This window comes from Etheostoma cragini, chromosome 11 (genome assembly GCF_013103735.1).
Source record: "Etheostoma cragini isolate CJK2018 chromosome 11, CSU_Ecrag_1.0, whole genome shotgun sequence".
In the NCBI taxonomy this organism is placed as follows: domain Eukaryota; kingdom Metazoa; phylum Chordata; class Actinopteri; order Perciformes; family Percidae; genus Etheostoma; species Etheostoma cragini.
Window position 1 is genome coordinate 16,567,792 of NC_048417.1, and position 22,343 is coordinate 16,590,134.

Genomic DNA, 22,343 nt, shown 5'->3' on the forward strand with positions numbered 1-22,343 from the left:
TGTGTATCAATCACAGACGCACAAACTTACCTCAACGTCAAACAGTGTGGATCCATATCCAGGCCACTCCTTGATGATGGTCATGTATTTGAGCATAGCCTGGTGCTGGTCCAGACCAGTGAGGCGGGACCACTTCTCCCCGATGCTTGCCCTGGTGGCAGATGTCTCCTCCTTTATCCACATCTCCAACATCTGCTCCTCCTCCATGCGCTGCTTCTTCATTGAGCCTGTCTTCAACCCCCGCCGCAGGGTCCCGTCCAGGAAGCTAGTCCTCCGGCGTTCCAGAGTTTGGCCTGTCCCAGATGCGCCACCCACCTTGGTGAACTGGAGGATGCGATTGCGTAGGCGGCCCACGGGATAGACGTTTTCCAGGCTCCAGGTGACTTTTGCTTTGTCCCCAAACAGAAACTGCAGGCGTAGCGCAGCCAGGTGCTGCAGGGTCTCCTCACGAGCAGGAAAGTGGCCCCGGGTCAAACTCTCATGGGCCTGAAGGAACAGCAAAATAGTTCTCATTCATCATAAGCACCAACATGTGATTGTAAAGACTCTCAATAAGTGTAACAGGATGAGTAAAACACACCTGCTCAAACATGAACGCAAACTCCACCCCTTCTCTAGGCATGCTCTCCACATCCAGAAAGCAGTAGAGTTTGAAATAGAGTTTCCATTGGCCTTCATCCTCACTGCCAGCAAGTCTGGTGGGAAAGACACAAACCTGTCACTAACATATCTACATTTTGCTCTTTTCTTGACATTAGGTATGTAACAGGACCCTGAATTTATAATATTAGTACATATAACATGTGATAACGTGTAACATGCCTTTCAAATTTAGCCAAAACATCAGCCACAAGAACCCTGCTTTCCACAGCTCTGTCAATAGTGTTGTTGTGTTCAAATAGTGCAAACATGTTCCTGCTGTCCTCCATAGCCAGACCTCGGATTAGCTTCTCCACCACCTGGACAAAGCAAGCCAAGATAACAACGTAGTATGTATTAGTATGACTCCTTTACTTGCCATGTTACAAAAACTAAAATATCTGTATCAGAGTTTGTGTAACCTAATCACATAAATTTTTTAGTGGAACATTTAAAACAGCCTGTGTAGCAATTACTAGAGCTTGCTTACCTCTCCAGCAGTGGTGTGTGAGTTAATGGAGATTTTGCAAGAGCCTCCTCCATGGCAGTACACCGTGGTGGTCATTTCTTGTCTGGTAAGCAATGCCACAATTTCCTCTTGAGAGGGAACAAACTCTCTGTTCTTTGTCTTCTTCAGAGACTCACCGATGAAATGGGCGAACATTTCAATCTCTGTGCCAGGGAACAGCTCCTTAATCCTGAAAACATGGAAAGATGGAAAGACACTGAACTAAAAGTTACATCTCATCATAATCGGTGACCATAGGATTTTTATGAATAACGGCGTGTGTCCAGAAATACACTGCACCTTTTGAGGTGAAACCTGAGGTATCGTAGGATGCCTCGGCTGGGCAGGAAGGTGCAGCACATACAGGTCAGGAGATGCCAGTGGGCGCGATTGGCAGGACTGTTTGGGTGTGGGACATGATTGGTTTGTTTGATCAGCTGACAGTAAACCTCATCTCTTAACGGCCTCAAGTCTTGACAAGTCTGAAGGATTCCCTGGATGATTGGGACAGGGTCTGACACGGCCTCCATCTCCTGCAGTGAGTTGAAAATCTTCACTGCCTCATCCTGCAGGCTGGTATAACCCTTTTCCCTTTGCACTGGGACAGAAGGACAGAGACAGGATTTAAATTCTAGCCAAACCAGTACCATTATTTGTAACTACAACTATTTTAACTAGTGTCTGTGCTTTGTACCTAGTAGTAAGTAAATTATATCAGACAGCTTGAAATTTTAATTTTAATTTAAAGATGCAGCCTTGTATGCTTGCAATGCCGTGATAGTGGATCACGCTGAAAAGTTCCTTATTTCATTTTTTTTGTAAAAAACAAAACAACGCATGTCGTTTTTTCATCTAACTAGTGAGCTTTTAATGTTCTAAAATTAATGTTACGATAGGAGGAAAGTAAGAATGACAAACAAAGTAATGCATGCATTTAGATACATGTTACTGCAACAACAAAAGATTGGAGTATTTGTATTGTATTGTACATCCAACCACACAAATAGAACATTTTGAACATTTTGTCAGGATCAACAGAAGTCAATAGCTTACAAACAGTAGCTGCAGCCACAACACTCACAGTGGACGCTAACATCTCCATAGGGCAATGGTAGAAGAGGGGAATGCAAAGGATGCTGGGTATATCTCAGAATGGGGTTCCTCCAGTATGTCTGCTCCACAGCCTCCACGTTCAAACTGCTTTCCTGGACAGACAGAAAACTGGTTTAGCAATCTTAAAGTAAAGTGGTCATAAATTATCAACAAAGTAGAGCATTGTAGAATAGGCGGAAGTGTGTGTTTAAGTGAGCTTATCAAGTCAGTTTAGGCAATTTAACAACAGTAAAGCTATGCCACTGCTATTTGTCAGGATAAAAAAGTAAACGTAAAAGTTTTGAAGCAGGCAAAGCCAAGACTTAAAGAAGATCACGGCACACACTCAGTGAGTAGTCCCTCACTTTGTTACATTGTGTGTCCCTGCCGAAGGTTTGCATGACTGAAAAGAATTGGAGTTAAAATTATATCAAGATGTTAATGAAATGCCATGCAAAATCACTTGTGAAATTATTATTAGCACATTTAGTGAGGCGCACAAAGTCAGACATTGCACACAAACTATCAGTTATTTGCATTACATTAGTAGGCTAACTTGACTACAAAAAAGGGAGAAACAACCAAATAAATGCTTTAATACCTTGATGTCCCTGATGAGTTGTTGTGTTGGCGTTTCAATGGGAACTTTGCTGTCTATTGCCCCCTGTATGGCATTTGCCCACCGCATGGCTTCATTCAGCATTTTGGTGTAAAGACGGTAAGAGTGTTTACGTCCATGGATGATTATATTCCAGTAACCTGGGTGAACAAGACAGAAAGTAATAAGATGCTAAATGACTCTATGGGAGAGCTTAATACAATTTAATAAATCCGACATACTTCCCTACAAAATGCTCAAATCTGAAAAATTAGCAGAGAAACCTTAAGATAAGTATATTTCTGTTGCTTAAGATGACTGAGAATAATGTTGACCATAAACTGACCAGTGTCCTTGAAGACCTTCTCATCTGGCTGCACCACAGAGCAGAGGCTGTTGAGGACCAGAGTTCCCAGTTTGGAGGTGCTACGCTCCGACGATTTGTAATAATCCAGAGATGTAGTGGTGAGAACAAACCAGCGCTTCTTCAGCTTCAGAGAAGTGCTTTTGGCTCCAGACTTCATCTCTTTATGTAGCCAGCCTGAAGGAGGACAAACATTATTGTAAATCCTTTTTTTATATTTCCTTCTCTCAAACAAATTCAACAAATTATGAGTGTGTGTCTCAACTGTCTGACCTCTGACTAAGAACTCCTGTCCGTCAACCTTGCAGTCTCCCTTGGATTTCTGCAGCAGGCCGATCCAGTGGTGCATCTCCTCAGGTGTGTCTGTGTTGCAGTGGATCACCCGGTTAGCTGTGATGATCACAAATGAGTTTGGTCTGCGGAACAGAACACATAAACAGAGAACACATGTTGTTATACCATGTACATGCTGTCATACTACTTAGACTGCAGTTTAAGAACATACTTTAGGATTAATGGGCATTTCTTACCTATCTGGGTTGTCCGATGCACAAACAGAATCGATCAAACCCACATCTAGTGTGCCCTGCACAGAAAAAAAGATGGGTGAATCTAAATGATTATTAGCTGTTTGCCCAATTGTAAATATTTTCTTTGTAGGGTTTTCTCCAAGGGACACTCAAGTGCTGGAGTTGTAGAATAAGTTTCATTATGTTTCTACAATTAATACCAAGCTAACCTACCCTGATACAGTAAACATTGTTACCTGGTGCTCCAAGCTGTTTTATTCTAAGAGTGTGATCCACTATATGATCAGGGTGTCCTAATGGCCTGATGTGGTTTAAAACGACTACCATGACATGTAACTTGTGCATGACAAACTCTTTGTTTGAAAACATACAGACCCCTTAAAGGGAAACTTTACTACTTTTCAAACAGCTTTGTGTCACTGCAGATGAAAATAAAGCTGTATGAAAATCAGCTTATTTTCCCTTTAACAAAGTCATTTCAAGGAAAGTAAATGGGTGTTTATACTATGATAATTATACTGTACATATTTGTTATCTTATTTCAAAGTTATGTGTGGCATGATTTTCTTTCCATCATTTTGATATTGTCCATAAATGTCCAATGAACAATGATATATGGTGCATTCAGCTTCTTCAGCTTAAATAACTATATGACCCAAATCTGGACTGTGATTCAGTTACACCCTTCATCATTACGGCTGAGAAAAGTATTTGAGGCTGGGGCCCCCGGCAGTAGAGAGGTAATACCACACTAACCACTGCATTCTTTGGGTTGGCCTGTTCGTGGTGCATCTCCATGAGCTGCTCCGGGCTGACGCTGTGGACCCGACTCAGCACATTAAACCAACCACTGGATGGGGTCAGAGGCAGTTCAGAAAGTAAAAGTCAGCAAAATTGAAAATTACTACTTCCACTGGCAACCACAAGGGGGACTTCATCTTAACACATCACTTTTACAGAGAGATGATGACAATGTCAAACACTGCACAGAAAAAAAACAGTTAATTGATGATTTCTACAGAATCTATGGTTTATAATGTACCTGGCATCTTCTGGAGACTCTGCGTAGATGTGGTAGGTCCTCTCCTCAGTCACAATATTCAGTGCATTTTCCTTCTCATGATTGTCCACTATCTCTCTACAGAAAGACCCAGAATAGACCTAACTTTAGGGAACCATAGAGTGTTCTATATCTTTGGAGTAATAATAATTAGAACAATGAAAGGCAATTACGATTTTAACCCTATTGACTGAGAACAGGGTTGTCTTACTTGGCTGTGCGGATATCAATAGTTCCTTTCAGCTTCTCTTCACTGTCGCTTTCAAAGTACATGAGCTTTGACTCCCGCAGAACAAACCAGCGCATCTTCCAGTTGCGCCGGGACAAGGTGGACATCCCTCCTCCTTTCTTGTAGAGCCAACCGGATTTGAGGGAGTCCTGCTTGGCCCGAAACCACATGAAGGTCTCATCCTTTAGGACACACCAGCGACGACGCCATGGGATCATCAGACCACCTGAAAGAGAGAAAAGTGCAGAGAGCAGAAGGAGAAAGAAAGGATGTTTATTCATTAATGTTTCATGTAAAATCTTAATATGATGGGAGAAATAAAAACAGACAAAAACACCTTTAAACAGCTTCAACACTCTCCACCACACAGACATTCACACACATACAGTACATGTGCATCTTTTGGAAACGCAACACAAAATAAACGCAAAACAACCAAAATTAACTACATTTAAGAAGGATATACAGTAGGCAGAAGTGGACGTTATAAGCACTACAACATAAAAATGACAGCAAACACGCAAAAAACACAGAAAGCATGTTTGACATTTCTAAAACAACCAGACAAGCTGTGTTCAGCTGTACAGAAAACATCTCCATGCCTGCTGGGCAATGATTTGGTAAAGCTACTCACTCTTCATGTAGAGGTAGCCATGGAAGTATGGAGGCCCACTGCCATTCAGCAGATTCACTCTCCCGTTGGAAACTTCCTCATCTGTGTCCACATAGCCATCATTGTCTTCATCGCTGTCAATGAACTGAAACACAAACACCAGCATTTATGACAATAGATGTCCTCCACAAAAATGTATAAAATATATAAATAAAATATTTTTCTTTTTCTGGAGACTGCAGGCAGTCCGAGTCTTCATTTTGCAATTTCAGAACTAAAACCAGTGCCCAGTATCTGTCAGACCTTGTAGTAAGTCAGTATAGCGTCAATCAACATTGCCAAATGCACACCCACACAGCCACACACACGTGCACATATGCACACACACTCCCTTCTTTCCCTTTGACATTTTGCTGATCTGACAGCGTTAGGTCTGAGCTCTCTGTTTGACTTGCAGTAACTGGGAATAGATTCATTTGCTCATCAGCAGAGCCAAAACAAATAATTGCAACAAGGTTTCACTGTGATTTTAAAATGAGCTGAGGCTTTTGATATGACGATAAGTATTCAAGTTCGCACATGTGCACACAGAATTTTGGGGTCTATAGTTTAGGTGTTGAGTCGTGGGGCAAATATTTTACCCAGAGGAAAGACAGGTGTGTGTCAGTGTATGTGAACGATGGCTTAAGTTACAAATGGAAAATGCAGCATTTCCTTTGGGGTTTAATTTGAGGACAAAACATACTTTAAAAATACAGTCACTTTTTTTGGTAAACAATAATTCTTCAAATGATTACCCATATGGGTTAGATCTGTAGCATTTGACAGAAATTATTCTGAGCCTGTTAGTTCTCACCGAGTCTGAGCTGCCTCTGAAGGAGTCCAAGCTGTTTTGGGTGCAGGAGGATTTTCGCAACACCTCCTCATCTGTGATATGGCCGTCGTTGATGCTAGCACCTGAGCTCCCGTGGGCCTCCTCAAACTCCTCCTGGTCATAGTCCGACTCTGTGTCTAGCTGGTTTGAGTGGGAAGGCTCCTCGTTCACAGACTCAAAGTCTGACCCCCGGCTGGCTGTCTGGCACGGCCGCCTTTCTCCATTAGTGACTACAGAAGGAGGTCTGGAGGTTCTGGAGTCTGTGAGAGCAGGGGTATTACTTAGCCCGTTGGGGGCAAGTAGGGAGAGCTTTGCCGTTGCAGGACAGGAGACAGAGGAAGGGGTGGCAACTAATCCTTCTGCAAAGGCAGGCGGAGGAGGGGGAATACTTTGGAATACTTCTGTGTCTAGAGGAACCGCAGCCGGAGGAGGGAAGTCCGGCAAAGGAACGCACTCATCCTCAGCATGGAAACCCTCATCTACCTCCTCCTCGGCCAGAGGGGCTGTAGATTCAGTCGGGTCGTGGAGATTCTCCTCACTGGAGAGCGATGGTTCTAAACCACCAAAGTCCAAGAGCTCCAGAAACTCAGTAGCCACACGGGAAGCTTCCTTCTCGAGTCTGTAGATCTCAGCGTCTCTCATCTGCCGTAGCTCCTCATGGGAGACGTCTCCGAGAAGGGACACGCCATCTTCCTGCTGCTTCTGCAGGCGCTCGATCTCCCTCTCCAACCGCAGGATCTCCTCCATCTGACGGCTCTCCTCCTCAGAGGTGTGACTCTGGGACAAAGTCTGGGACAGCTCCTTCTGTAGACAGGACAAGGAAAGAGGAAGAGGAATATAAAGTGTACATTTAAATGCTTTTTGCCACCACCTTTACCCCTCACATTGTGTTTTGTTATATGAATAACAGTTTTTGTTTAGGAATTACCTTCTGACCAACACCATTTACCAGCAAGTTCCTGAAAAACAAAATGCAAAAAATTTGGGTTGACAAATGTGCACATCAAGGAACTATACAAGTCATCTGATCTTAATACTGTAAATGCATCTTCAACATAAGACAAAGATTGAATGACTCTACCTTTTCTCATCTGCTTTAGCTGACATTTTCTGCCCTTCCTCTTTCTCCTTCATCAGTCTCAGCTCCTCCCTCCTCTTCATCTCCTCGTCCATGAGCCTTTGCCTCTCCTCTTCCTCCCTCATTCTCTTTTCCTCCTCCTCCTGTTGTCTCCTCCTCTCCTCCTCTATTCTCCTCCTCTCCTCTTTCTCTTCTCTCCTCTTCCTCTCCTCCTCCTCCTCTCGCTTCTGTTTCTCCTCTTTGAGCTGGTGGAGGAGGGATCGGGCCAGCTGGCCTCTGTGATGTTTCTGCAGGATGATGGTGGCAAAGCGCAGGCGCAGGAAGAAGCGTCTCCAAAAGTGAGCGCGGTAGTTCTTCTGGATGGTGACGACGCTGGACTGAACCCTCTTATACTGTTTCCTGATGAGAAAAGCAAACACACATTTCGAATCAAGCACGGCCCCATATTTAATCCAATGTTGTGTCACCACAAACATATTTGTGACGATGGACAGCACTGCATAAGCTCTCTCAGTTTGAATAAACACACTGGTAAGAAAGCCTGTACATTGTGAACTGTGCGATGTTTAGAGTCTGAAAGCTTGTGCTGTTTCATTGTGGCCATGTGGGCTGCTGTGCTTAGCCCTGTGACTAAGCCCCATCACCCACACACTGCACATGCATTGAGTACACACATACAAACAGCGTGCACACACAAATACATGTGACTTGATGAAAGGACCACACACACACTGCTCTGACCCGTAGCATGGCGTAGTCTCCATAGTAATCACTCGGTGGCCTCTGACTGGTCTCAGAACAGAGATAATGTTACATATAATAATACAAAGGCTTTACTTGCGTCTTTAGGGAGCTTTGCTAGCCTCTGTCTTTAGTATGAGTGGCTCTGAAGTGAAAGGGAACTCACAACCTGAACAATGTCATCAGTCCCATTATACTCTACCAACGGAGCCTTTCAGAGGACTATATATGGTCTTATATGTTTTAGCACACAAGTGCAATTACATCCCTAAGGGTGTTTGCATGGGCAGATTTTGAAACCAGCATAGTGATGGATGTCCTCCTGTATGACAGGCAGAGTGGTGAGGTGCAAAACATGCTGGTCAGGCTGAAAAGACAGATTTATTCAGCGAGTAAAAACAACAATGACTGTACTGCTGATTGTGTACCAATAAATTAAAGTCTTGTTGATGCTCACAGATAACTATGTTTGTCCAAGGGTGGTTCAACTAAGGGGCATGACCTCTACATCACTTCATATCATACAGTACATTGTAACATCCAGAGTAGATAAACCATTACATCCAGTTTCTCCCTTTTTCCACCTTAAGTGTCTTTAAGGTTGTTAAAAGCATCTTATTCCTTACTGTCTGAACTATAACACAATAACACAAGTCAAACATTCCATCCCAAGACTTTATGTTTAATTTTTATGGCTGCACCATTTTATCATATTATTCTAGCTGTCTTGTACAACATTCTATGCACATTTCCCCAACTGTGAAAGAACAATAGAAACTTGCACACTCTAGGTCACTTGTACTCACTTTAATAATACCGTTTTCCCCCCCAGACGTTCAAAATAAAAATGTACCTGATACATTTGACCAAATGAGGGTCTGAGGACTGAAACACTATATGTGGATAACAATCCACAGTCTTTGTCAATCAGACTATATAAGACTTTCTGGAGTGCAGGAACTTTGTAGTGAATTTTCTCCAAAATTCTGCACGACATACAGTATTTGGTATCAGTGAAAACTCTGGGATCTTGACTAGACTTTAAAAAAAAGTTCTGTGGATTTGAGAAACGTACAGCATGAGTTTGTAATGACAGACTCAGCAGCCAGTCAGAGTTTTATGAGCTGAAACACAACTTTATTGCACTTGAGAATCTGTGAAGCAGCTTCTGCCCTGATACTGTATACTGTATAAACTCAGATAAGACACCTGTGTGCAAACCTAAAAAACCACACACACACACACAGGCTGTACACCTCTATTACAAAACAAACACTGACAACTGTCGCTGCCACTCAGCCCTCCACCCCTCCTCCACACTTCACCCCTCACCTTGCCACATAGCTGAGGATGTGGGCGCGGATAACCATGCCAGCCTTGCGCCGCACCTCTTCCCTCTGTTTCTCCAGCCTTTGCTCCAGGGCCTCCTTCAAGAACACCTGCGGGACGATCAGCGCCACGACAGAAAGGGAGTGACAGAGACAGAGAGACACAGACAGGGAGGGTGGGGAGGGAATAAAAAAGGATGGGTTAGTTCCTCTTCTTGGTAAGGCTACAAAAAGAGGGCCAACCGAAATGTAAAGGGCCCCTGTTGTCTGTTGGCAGTACCCTGTTCCCACTGCAGAGGAAACTGTGGCGCAGTTGAGGTTAGCAGGCTAGCTGCTCTCCCTGACTGCAGAGCAGATCAGAAAAGAAAACTGGCACGGGGAGAGCAGTGTTGCTTCTTATGCCGCTGCTGCAGAGCCTCATTGTGTTCAGGCGTCCTTCCTGAGCATTTTCCTGCTGCTGCTACCACTGCGTTTGTAGCTCGACTGACGTGCAGAGGCAGAAAGGCACAGAGAAGGAGGGAAGAGGTAGGGAGAGGAGGGATGGAGGGATGAGGGGGAGGGATGGTGGCTGGTGTCCAGATAGAAAGCCACACCCCTCCTTACTCGTATGAAGAAAGGAGAAAGAATTTAGTTAACCCTTTCCTCACTCCTGAAGACTTATTTTTTTAAGTTGGTTCTCTCTCTGAGGGACATTTGACAGCCTACAGCTACTCCTAGACTAAAGCGCTTGAAGAGAAATGAACATAGAACTGAAACACGACATTATGAAACATAATCAGATTTTGTCTGTTTGACCATGTAAGCAGCAGCATATCTGGGTTTATGTGATAATGCAATTTCTGTTGCTAGTCTGGAGGATAAACTACTTCTATAAAGGGGGGGCTTAGAGTGGCTGTGTGTGGGTTTGTGTCCCAGATGTTCCACTAATCAAAGGATCCCACAGCTGCAGCCCTGCCTGGCTCTGTAAAGTTTGTGCGAGTAGGAAGCTTCCTCTTCATCCACATCCTTCCCTTGTCTGTAAAACAAATGTCTCGCAAACACATATGCATAAACACACACACGCACGCACGCACAATTCACGCAACTTCACCCAAGCCCCTAATTCTAAGCAACTCTTTTCCTTTGCACACAGTCAGCACATGTATAATTACACACAGATTGTTTCTCCAAAGGAAATGTAGCTCCCTTCTATCTTTCAGCCCCCTTTTCTCGCAACCCACATTAAATTTCCCTGAGCCGAAAAATACGCTGCCATCAAAAACACAATTAATGTGGACAAAATGACACAGACTCAGTCTTAATTTGAAAAACTACCCTCTTTCTCCTTCTTTTTCTATGTATATAGAGTGTTAAGTGGAGCAGTCATACAAGCAGAGGCGGCCAAAGGTCAAAGTGCTGACACTGGATGCAAACCCATACCCACACAAAGGAATTGTTTTTCTTTTTTTTCCTCTGAAGTCTGTAATACACAGGGACTCCAGACATTCGTACTGTGTGCATGTGTGAGAACTTTAATATAGATAGGCATTTGCACATTAGTGGTTATGCACAGGTTATATACTTATATAGATCAAACACATCAAACATGTTTGGTCTCTATGTATATATTAGCATGTGTGCAGCTGACATTATTTATAGTGTGCCAGCCAAATGGGGCGTTGCAACAAAACCGTCTAACAAACAAACGTCTCAATGATTTAACGGCTACGGGGGAACCCCAACTTATAGAGCAGGAAGTAACAGTGGGACTGATTTCTAGAAAGCCTCCAAAACTGTTTTTTTTTATATCATTTTTCTGCAGTGCAGAGGCCACCTATCTATGTTGAGTTCAACATGAGGCAACAAGGTTTTGTTCTGCAGATCAAACAAGTTATTAAAGGTTATTCATACAAAGGGAGTGCAGAGAAAAAGAAAGGGCTCGGATCAAGGGAGTTGATGATTGCTTGAAATCAAGAGACAGAGAAAAAGAGAGAATGAGGGATAAGATGTGCTGTGTTGCAACAGATGGAGATCATCACACTATGATAACTTTTATAAAAGATCTATGACTTTCCCTTAACCTCTGCAACGCTTCTTCACTGCCACCAAATCACAGCAATTTAGTTTATTAAATCAACAGCTTGACGAGTGTCAAGAGGCTAACACTTTTCCAGCTACATTAAGGCTGTTTTAGGATTAGTTTAAGCCGCTGCGCTGCGATAAAGTAACAGTTGTTAGTGTCAGTTTTGTTTTATAGGAGTAGCCATGTAACTCTGTGGTTGTCGGCAGGAGAGCAGAAGATTGATCACAACAGGCCAAAAAAATCTTTGGGGCTGAGTCATAGTTGGGGCCGTCCAAGCCGTGGCACACATCAACAGCTTGGGAATGACAGCAGGAAAAATAATTCCCAGAACATACCACATTGAACCAATATGCTATCAGGATTTTCTGCATGAAATTGTCCTTAACCCACCCGTTAATGCTTAGAAACTGTGATTTCTGAGTTGTTGAACATGTTTTCAAGAGCATCTAGGAGACTGGCTTTTGTACTGCAGAGCAAATTTTACAGGAAAACATATCGGTTTTCATATTTGTGTTTGCACTTGTGATAATCACATTGTTGGGACAAATATCTATTCACTCATTCGCCACATTATGGGAACTTTCCTCCCATTTTGGAGACAGAATGCTGGTCCTCCGCAACGTAAAACATTACATTTTGGGGTTAAGACTTTGTTTTTTGGATAATGTTGGGATACAGTTGAAAGTTAAGTTAAGGGTTGGGTTGGATTTGGGTAGTGGTTACACTTACTGAGAGTATCCAGGGCATGTTAGTAAATCAAAGAAATGTCCTCGTAAGTGACAAAAACAAGTCTGGACATGTGTGTGTGTGTGTTTGTGTGTATGTGCTCTACCTTTGTCCTCCCCAGTTGCCACTCTGTCTTGGCTTTGTCAAGAAGTGTGAGTAGCTCCAAGCAGCTCTGCTTCTCATTGCCTGAATGGATTTTGTTCTTCAGGATCATCTTGTACCTGTGGAAACACACAAGCATGCGCACACAAACACACACACACACACACACACTTAGAGAAACAGAACAGCAGAAGACTAATATTGGGGATTTAAGCACTTTATTTTTTATTTGGATTTTGGTTTGTTTTTTTAGTTGTCCAACATAAATCTTCCACTTTTAGGTGACTCATGAGCTTTGGTGTGGACAGTAATTTAGTGGTATTTTGCTGACCTGCTGTAGAAGTCCTTAAAGGTTCTACGGACGGGAAATCCGGCCTTGCGGATCTTCACAGTTTCCAGCATCCCAGAGTATTTCAGCTGGTTCAGGACCACATCAGGATCAAACTGGTTGGCCTTCTGTAAATGACAGACAACAAAACAATATGAAGATGCCTATTTATTCCACTCAAATGATAACAACACTAGCAGCTCTATGCTTTATCAAGATAATACCTGACATCCATTAAAAGCAGGCCTTATTCAGCACAATACATGTTTTGGTAAGGAAGATATGGGACGACTAAACACTGCAGGCAAGAAAATGTATAATCCTCCACTGTTGAGCCCACACACCTATTCAAATCCTCTTACTGCTGAGTCACATTAAACTTGAACTAAAAAAGTAAATTACAATAGAGAATGCTATCATTTTACATTAACAATCAGGTTACCGCAAAGAACACACACGCCATCATGGAGAAACCTGAACAGTGTTGAGAAAGACCTTGCCAACCGGGTAGGCCTTTCTAGGTAGAATAATCAGCTGCATTGTTCACAGCTCTGTGTTACCAATGATCCAGCTCTGATTATAAGAAAAAGATCTGTGATGTCTGCCGCCTCACCCTCTTCACAGGCTGCCTGATCGCTCACAAGGCTTGCACGAAGGCCATTGTTACCCAGAGGGCACACAGCGCTGGATAAGCCCCAAACAGGACAACAGCATTCCCCAAATGTGTCAATCTAATTACAGGCTAATGCTACTATGCATGGAAATAAACACACTTGGTTGCAAAGGTATGCTTGCATCTATTCATGTTAATAATCAAACACACATACACACATACATGCACGCCTCTGAGCTCTGAACTCTGCTCTTAAGCAGAGGATTTAGGCATGTTGACTTGGTTGAGTGAAAACAAGCTGGCCCTTCCCTCAGTGGCATTTTTTCCAAGGAGGGTGGGTGCATGTAAATCTCACAAATACATTGTAAGTGTGTGCATGTGTTAGCATGCACGCAATTCTGTCATTCTGCAGAAACAGAGGCATGGCTTGTTCCATCTTGACTGACCGAGGCCAGGTGAGCAAATGCGAGGCAGAGCAGGCAACAGGTGAGAGAGGAAGAGGGAGAGAGAGGAAGACAGTGCAGTTTCCATACTACTAAGTAAGCAAAAGGTGTGGAATGAGACATAGGGAGTGGGAGGTGAGGAGATGGAACGGGAGGAATAGAGGCCTACTAAATAAACGTCCCAGTGCCAGACCAGCAGAGTATCAGTCAAGCAGCTGCAGCCAGAGTGGGCTGCAGTGACCGCTGACCTCTGGTAAAGGGGATAAAGTGGTAGGAATGTGCACAACCCTTTTATTTGAGGAAGTACAATGAGAGTTTTTGCACCAAAGCAGGACAGAAGTTAAAGTTTATTAGTAAAACTAATTTGCAGGGGAAAAAAAAACTAAAAAGAAAAACTTTTTAAGTGAAACATTTATATGACTAATGATTAGCTCTGAGCAACTGGAGCTATGAATAGCACAGAGGAAGTTTAACTTTGTAGGCGCTGACCTTGACAAGCCCTGGCAGTGTTTTTGACTTTTTTTTTTGGTGCAGTGCAATTTGCATGACCTACCTTGTCCATGTTTGGTTTGATGCAGCGTACAAAAAAGGGGTTGGAGGTACTTAGTGTGGCCATCAGGGAATGGAGAGAGTCCTGAAACACATCAGCAACAAGAGGATTAATATCAGCAGAAAAGCAACTGATTGAGTCCAAATATATTCCTTTATGTCTACTTATAGAGTGAGAATCATTAAACAATACAGAATGAGGGATAGCTGCTTAAGAATCAAGAAAATGGAACCTTATTTTAAAAATAAATCATTAAACCATGTGACTTCTGTTCAAACAGGTTGAAATTGTCTCACCGAAATGGCAGATTTGTTTTAAGAAACTAAGACTTTTAGTCAAAAAGTCATACAAATTACTTGATGAAGAATTTTGTAGTACTTGCACTATGCAAAATTTGTATCTACAAAGTTGGAGTAAAGGTACAACATCTCTAGTATAACAAAGCAGAAAACAAAAATACCCAATTACAGTACGTAGGTGTGAGTTAAGTGTGTATAAGTATGTGTATGTATTGTTGACAAAACGTGTCAAAAAGTACAGATTAAAAGTAATTTCTTTTTTCCATCTCAAATTCAGTCCACATTAACCATGACACACACACCCACACACAAACCCACACTCCGAGGACCCTTGAACCTCGCAGGCTATGTTAGCCTCGCTCTCTGTGCTGCCTCAGACAGTCTGTCTCCAGCAAGGCCGGGCCTGGCAGAGCAGAGCGTGATTGGCCCCTGGTTGGCCCCTTTTTGCCCAGCCATCAACCCTAATCCCCTGGCTTTAGAAACTGTAGGCCAGGGCCGGCTGCCAAATCCTCCCCTGCTCCTTCTCTCCACACTGCAGTTAGGACATGCTAAGATAAGCCCTCCACTGCACCCCTCCTCCACCACATATTTCCTACATCCCATCACCCATCATTCTCTGCACATCAAAAACACTGGCAGCATTCTCCTTTCCCCTCTGTCTCTCCATTATTTCTAGCCACCTTTTTTGTTTGTGCCCCCGCACTCACAATCCTCATGCCAAAATAGACAGACAAGAGTTAAGGGGTTAAGTGATATTTATATGCAGCGGCAAATGGCAGACAATTAACTTGTTGTCTTTGTGATGCACATTTTATAATCATGCTCTAAACTGGGAGTGACAATTTGATCATAGAAGCTTCGGTCTCACCCTGAACTGAGAGCTGACGGTGGGCTTGCGTCGGGCCGTTCCCATCTTTAAGGTCTCTTCTCCATTTCTGCTACCGACACGCTCAAAGAGGTCATAGATGAAGTCAAGCCTGCAGAATCACAGGGCAGTACACAACTTTTTTTTTATAAACGGAATCATACAACATGTGTACGTTCAGCATGCAAGAGAACAAGAGTGTGATATGCTCACCTGCTGTCTTTAAGAATAAATAAGATGTCGTCTCTGAAGGTGTCTCTGTTCTTCTCCAGGATCCCACGCACATCATACAGCACCTAAAAAAAAAGGTGAATTTATTATAAATATATATAACATTTTGTAATAACAGAATGTGTTTACATTTAAGATATTGTAAATTAAGACATTACTTTGTTGTTGTTAAAGCAGAAAAGAAGAAAAAGTTGAAAAAAACGGAATTTAAAATAATAAACAGCTATTTCAAATAATAAATACAACATAATAGTATACAATTAGTATAAAATAATATATATAACCAGAGGTAATGAGTTTGCAATTTGGTTCAGAGTGATTTGCAGCATTACCCAAAGATAATCCACATTTACTGTAATAAGAACAGAACATATCCAGTTATAAAAGTCAAGGGATAATATCCTTAGAGTTGAATATGTTGTGAAGACATATAAATAATATGCGGTAACACTTATTTACTGTCGATTCACAACCACAGAGATATTTGCAATTGTAATGTTAAGGGAGACATGGTTACATGTGTGCACCCAAGAGCTGCAGTTGGTTGCATTTGTTGACCTCTTTACAGACACTTGATGACACAATACATGCTTTTCTCGCCTAAATGTTTTACCCCAAAATAAACACAGCTACCATATACTTTGGCCCTCTGGGATGTGCCTGAGGTCAATGGGATGTTATAACACTCAATTTTTTGTTCCAAGTGTCAGTGTGATTCTAGGCCTTACTGACACAGTTTGGGATAAAATGTTTTGGATATGCTAATTCCTTGTTGTTGATGTAGGAAAAAAATGTTTTGGCAATCTTTCACTGCTGTGAATGAAGACATGAGGAAAAAGAAATGGATGCATGCTCCACTTTAGACACTAGCGGCGCAGAATTTTTCTGTATTTTTTTAACTTTATAACAGGATTATAAATATAACTAAGTCATCTTATGCTTTGTGTGTGGGCTTAATCGAGTCATGAGACTTTAAGAATTCTAATGGTGTGCTGCATGAGCGTGTTTATGAAGATTTAATGCTTGCAATTTATGAATTGGAGAAAACGTTTTCTCTTAATTGGAGAAAACGGTTCCGTCAGAGGGACGGTGTTGGTAGTATTATTTTTTTATTTATTTTTGCGGATGATTCAAACTGTAAAATACAACTATTTGAATGCAAAGGTGTCATTATAGACCCCTAATTCAAATGCTTCGAGGTGTATTGCCAATCCAGCACGGATTGGAAACAGGAATGGAAGCAAAGCTTTTTGTCGCCCTTACCCAGATGTAATGCACTCTGAGGTTGGGTTTGAGCTAGCAGACACACTCAAACCCATTGCATGATGCAAGGAAATGCATAGAAATAATATTAAAATGCACGCTGTAATCTAAACACAAGCAAATTTATGTGTGTGTGTGTGTGTATGTGCGTGTGTGCCCGCTTGTATTCACAGCTGTGTGTGTGTGTGTGTGTGTGTGTGTTGTACTATTATCTAATAACAAACCCCATTTCCCATTCCCAAGCCTTGAGGCTCATGGGGAGCCATGAGATCCAAACTTGACAAAACATGTATTTATAAATCACAGACACACTAACTACACTCCATTCCTCTCACATTGGAAGAATAGACTCGTACAAAAGGCTCTCTGTGTCAGTCAGTTTCAGGTTCAATTAAGTAGTATGGTCTCATGATGCTACAGAGAAATAAGAAATTACACAGAGTTTCCACACACAGGTGCACTAATTGCGCAAACCCTGAATCGACAAAAATAAAATACAGTCCAATTACATTACTGTTTTTTTTCTTCAAAGTTGCTTCTTTGCATTATTGCTTCACTTAAATGTTTACATTAAATTCACATGGTGAGGTGAGTTTATTTTCAATTTCATGTCAGACAACAAAAGACTTAATTTAAATTGACTGCAATACCACGGCACCACACAGATAATCAAATCCATGGGACGATGCTACTATTTCCCCTGCTGAACTCCCAGCACTGTTTCAGATAACAGAAGGAGCTTTCAGAGAGGCGGCTAAACTGTCTAGGGACACACACTGGGGAGGGAGGGAGAGAGAGAGAGAGAGAGAGAGAGAGAGAGAGAGAAGTTGGGGGGGTGGGGGGAGGGGGAGAGAGAGAGAGAGAGAGAGAGAGAGAAAATAACAACTGGTTGGCCTGCCTGTCCTCTCTGGACCAAGTCATTGCCATGGACATCCATGCCAGGCTTGGGACTGAGCTGCCACACTGACACTGAGGAGACCTTGTCCATGTAGGCTTCATAAGGCACGCACACGCACACGCGCGCACACAAACACACACACATGCCCTATCCACTCTTTCCTCCCTGATCTCTTGCTCTACACTTCTGTCAGGAATAGTATCTGCTCATAATGTAAGAAAAGGAAAGAGAGGATGATGATGAAGCAGTTTTTCCTGACTCAGGGAAAAAGACAATGGAGAAGGGGTGTGGCATCAACACCCTGTAGCTGATTTGTGGCAGAGACGACCCACTGCCCATCCAACTACCTCACTTTACCAACTTACTCATTCAGGAAGCTGGTTTTGCTCTGTATGTATGTGTGTCAACTGTTAATTACCTCTCCAGCATAGTGCTTGACGCCAAACTGGTGGTCGGCCACTCTGGGTTTTACATAGTATGGGTTTGTCTGAGGAGAAAGGACAAAGAGACCGCTGACTTTTAGAAATGACATTCATGTCTACCTAATCAATTATCAAATCAAGCACAGTGCATAGTACATTGAGAGCTCCAGAGGTTAGCCGAGAGGCCAATAACACATTGAGGGCTGCAACTAATGAATATTGACATTATCAAATAACCTGTTCACTATGTTTTTTTCAATAGACTGATTAATCTTAGTCTAAACAATATTTGTCTACACAATGTCAGAAAAAAGTGTCTCATAATTTTCAATTAGTCAAGTTGATATCTTTTGGTTTTGTTTCAAAGCTTTCCAGAGATGATACCAAGAACCTATTTGTGCCATAAATATGGAGACACTTTTTGTTTTAATAACCTGAACTGTCTGCTAGGGACCTTTACTGCACCACCTTGAGACAAGAGAAACGTGGGTTGACTTATTGCATTTTGACATCTGCCTCCCGCTACATATAGTTTATACTTATGTTTGCTGAGGTTGCTTTGATTTTACATTTGTCTTGAGTGTGTTTCAATGCAGCACCAAAGGCAACAGATGATTAATGGGCCAGGAGAGACGTCTAACTCTTTGGGGCTGTCTGGGCTGGAAGGCGGTGAAGGCATTTCTCCAGAGATGCTTTGGTAGAGGGATGTGTAAAAGTATGTATGTAAGTTTTCATGTGTACGTGCGGGACTCACTGCGTGTCGGCTGTGCAGTTTCTCCAGGAGGGTGTAATCCGTGCCTTTGGGGAATCGACTCTCCTCATTGATAAGAGCCAACATGCCCAGTTTCTTAAGGGGATACAGACAAGAGGAGCAGAGAGGGTGAAACACATCGCAGTCATGATGAAACTAGTTTCATAATCCCATTGGGGAACATCTGGTAGCTTTTAATATAACAATGCATCCAGGAAACAGCATAAGAATTCATTCAATTCTCTCTCTTATCTACAAAAAGAGAGTTTATTGAAGAGTTTACTGTTTGGCAGCAATACCTAACTTCACAGATACACACAGTCACACTAATACAGCAGAAATCCTCTTATAAAAAGGGCCAACAAGCCAAATCACAAGTATAAGAAGGGATAAAATGGTTGTAGTGTAGTCTTTTTGCTTCCTCTAAACTTTTGACCCAGAAAGCTTTCAGACACGAGCCCACCTCTGCAAAAGCTCAGTTTTTACCATCATTATAAATATGATGATAAAATAAAACAAATTGTCTTAATGCCACCCTTCAACCGAACCTCAAGCCGCTGACTGGTGTACATTACTGTGGACACAGAACATGCAAAATAAGACTATATAATGATAGAGTAAGAGATGGAGGTCAATGTAAGCACAGAGTGGCGTCTGGGTCAGCACGCTCTGGCTGGCGGTTAGTGGTCGATCCCGGTGGTGACTTTGCTCTGTTAGGGTTACCTTTTCTATGAGATCCAGACACTCTGCGTTATCCATCCAGTCAATGGCCTCCCACTGGATCGCCTCCCTGTGAGTGGAGACACACACACACACACACGCGCAAAGCACACACACGCACACGCAAACACGCGCACACACACACACACAATATGTGCATAAATATAAACAACTTGAAAGACACAATGGCTGTATTGTCCAGCATGAGCATGTGATGAAATGAGCCATGTCCAAAGCTGCTGGCCCATCATACAAGAAAAAAAACTGTCTGGGGGAGAAACTGAGCTGATTCCAAACCTCTGGCAGTTGGCCTGTATTTCCGTGAGGAGGCCCGACCTCCATCCCCAGCTCTATCTGTCTGTGTCTAACAGTCTCCAGCACACAAAAAGTTGTTTTTTTCCCAATGTATGCCCCAGCATACAAGGGCAATTTGAAGAAATAGATGTGTCCTAATTGTTTAGCTATGTTAAACATCTTTACCTGTTGTACTCCAACTGTTCCAGCGAGAAGATGTGCTTGTTGAAATACTCCTGGAGTTTCTCGTTGGCATAGTTGATGTTAAACTGTTCAAACCTGTTCACCTACAGGATGGACAAGCAAGATTTCAGAGCCAGTTCTGTAGCTTAAAGATCCCATTCAGACATGTTTTAAGACATATAAAAACACTGATTTGACTTGATCTGGCTTGTTTCTGTAGAAAAGTTTAACTAATTTGTTAGAAAATCTTAAAATCCAAAATCTACTGCAACTACCTTGTTAAAAAATCCAGAATCTATGAGCTTGCAAATGTGTTTTTCCTTTAAAGGTTTAACTACTAGACAATATGGCTCCTACCTCCCTGAAAAGTCCATTCCCAGTGAAGTTGCATATTGGACTCATTCTGACGTCACAAAATCTCATTTCACTGAATTATTTTAATTTCAAGATGATGAACTCTGTAAAATCTTGGTTTCAAATGCAACACCCCATGTTTAAAAACATCTTTAGGTATAATACATTTAATAGTTCAACCCCCCAGATTTGATTAACAGTCAAGGTGGCATTCTATCAAAGTATTTAATGCGTATGCAGCTTCATATTTTATCAAAACATTTGATAATAATACATGTTTGTAAATCTGGTGCGCAAAAGTGTGCAAATATTTTTGTTATTATTGTTTAATTTTTTCCAAAGGAGCCCACCCACTTCAAACCAGCATGAAGAGCACAGTAACAAGAACTTCTTAAGTTAAAAATACTAAAACTGTTGACAGGACATGATGTGTTTTTGTAGGACCCAATTTCTCATAGTTAGAAGCTGATTGAGATATATTGTGCTCAGTAAAGCTTAGATTAGACGAGTGAACACTTACCTCAAAGTTCTCAAAGCCGAAGATGTCCAGGATGCCGATGGACTTGAAGTTGTCTTTGCCTTTGATCTTCTGGTTGATCCTCATTATGATCCAGGAGAAACACTGAGAATAAAGTGCCATGGCAACTGAGTCCCGCGAGTCCACAGCCTGCAAATCATGACACAGAGAGGCAAAGGTTACCATGGATACCAAGGCGGGAATAAATAGAGGGAACTCTGCAGGGTGTATTTTAAACACAACATATAGAAATCACATTATGCATTACATCAATTCTATCAGATGGTGGTTGAAGATGATAAAAATAATGACATGTTTGATTGTGATTGGCTGAGTGACGCCTCAGTGGTGTGTCTATAAAACAAACAGTGGTTTGGAGAAGTGTCTGTCTGTGGTTAAGATCATGTCTGTTTCCACAATAATCAGAGCTGTTTATCACCTACATATCTCAAGAGTGACGCACAGCAGGCAGTATTTGTCTTTCCATTTCAAAAACCCAGTGAAAACAAAGACAAATGTAAACATGCTTTTTTAGATGATTGCCTTTTTTTTAAACAAAATGACACATACTCAGTCCATACTTTCTTCTCACAAGCTCCAGCAAAACAAAGTAAGTTGACATTGAGTTTTAATTGTATATATCATAATTATAGACTCCGTTGTAATTTGTGACGAACTCCACTAATCTAACTAGCTATCCACCTGATTCAACCAAATTATTGTTCAACCAAATTATTGTTTTATCATATAATTATTAAACTATTTCACCGTTTGACCTGATTTTCTCCAGCTGCCGTGAAGTCGGCCTTTCAGCCAGACACCACCCGTGTGCTCTTGAGCTTGCCAGCTACACTTCCTCAACAGGCATTGTGCTTGAATTGAAAACAAAACAAGAGTGTGGCGGTGTGTACTGTATTTGGGACAACAATGCTCCTGGGCTTTTGAGTAATTCATCATGCCCCGTCACCTCTTGCAACTAGCGGGTGTGAACAGAGTGCAAGTGGCTCCAGGATCTCCGTCACAAGGGAGAGAAGAATGGCTGTTTGTCCAGGATGGGGTCGGGGGGGG

The 22,343-nt window shown here is 42.2% G+C and overlaps 1 protein-coding gene across 1 annotated transcript in view; it reads right to left on the bottom strand.

The window, feature by feature from the left end:
• myo10l3 (myosin X, like 3) overlaps window positions 1-22,343 on the bottom strand; it is a 51,312-nt gene that overhangs the window by 2,101 nt on the left and 26,868 nt on the right. Inside the window, exons 12-39 of the mRNA XM_034886474.1 lie at window positions 21,279-21,425; window positions 20,408-20,508; window positions 19,931-19,997; window positions 19,211-19,303; window positions 18,453-18,521; window positions 15,856-15,938; window positions 15,646-15,754; window positions 14,482-14,562; window positions 12,876-13,000; window positions 12,549-12,663; window positions 9,659-9,765; window positions 7,589-7,984; window positions 7,436-7,466; window positions 6,490-7,311; window positions 5,655-5,778; window positions 5,003-5,246; window positions 4,774-4,869; window positions 4,488-4,581; window positions 3,732-3,787; window positions 3,475-3,617; window positions 3,184-3,378; window positions 2,841-2,998; window positions 2,229-2,352; window positions 1,448-1,745; window positions 1,130-1,337; window positions 823-959; window positions 581-695; window positions 31-486 (exon numbers count right to left, since the gene is read on the bottom strand). Coding sequence (XP_034742365.1) covers window positions 31-486; window positions 581-695; window positions 823-959; window positions 1,130-1,337; window positions 1,448-1,745; window positions 2,229-2,352; window positions 2,841-2,998; window positions 3,184-3,378; window positions 3,475-3,617; window positions 3,732-3,787; window positions 4,488-4,581; window positions 4,774-4,869; window positions 5,003-5,246; window positions 5,655-5,778; window positions 6,490-7,311; window positions 7,436-7,466; window positions 7,589-7,984; window positions 9,659-9,765; window positions 12,549-12,663; window positions 12,876-13,000; window positions 14,482-14,562; window positions 15,646-15,754; window positions 15,856-15,938; window positions 18,453-18,521; window positions 19,211-19,303; window positions 19,931-19,997; window positions 20,408-20,508; window positions 21,279-21,425 — 4,794 coding nt within the window. The remainder of the gene's footprint in view (window positions 1-30; window positions 487-580; window positions 696-822; window positions 960-1,129; window positions 1,338-1,447; window positions 1,746-2,228; window positions 2,353-2,840; window positions 2,999-3,183; window positions 3,379-3,474; window positions 3,618-3,731; window positions 3,788-4,487; window positions 4,582-4,773; window positions 4,870-5,002; window positions 5,247-5,654; window positions 5,779-6,489; window positions 7,312-7,435; window positions 7,467-7,588; window positions 7,985-9,658; window positions 9,766-12,548; window positions 12,664-12,875; window positions 13,001-14,481; window positions 14,563-15,645; window positions 15,755-15,855; window positions 15,939-18,452; window positions 18,522-19,210; window positions 19,304-19,930; window positions 19,998-20,407; window positions 20,509-21,278; window positions 21,426-22,343) is intronic.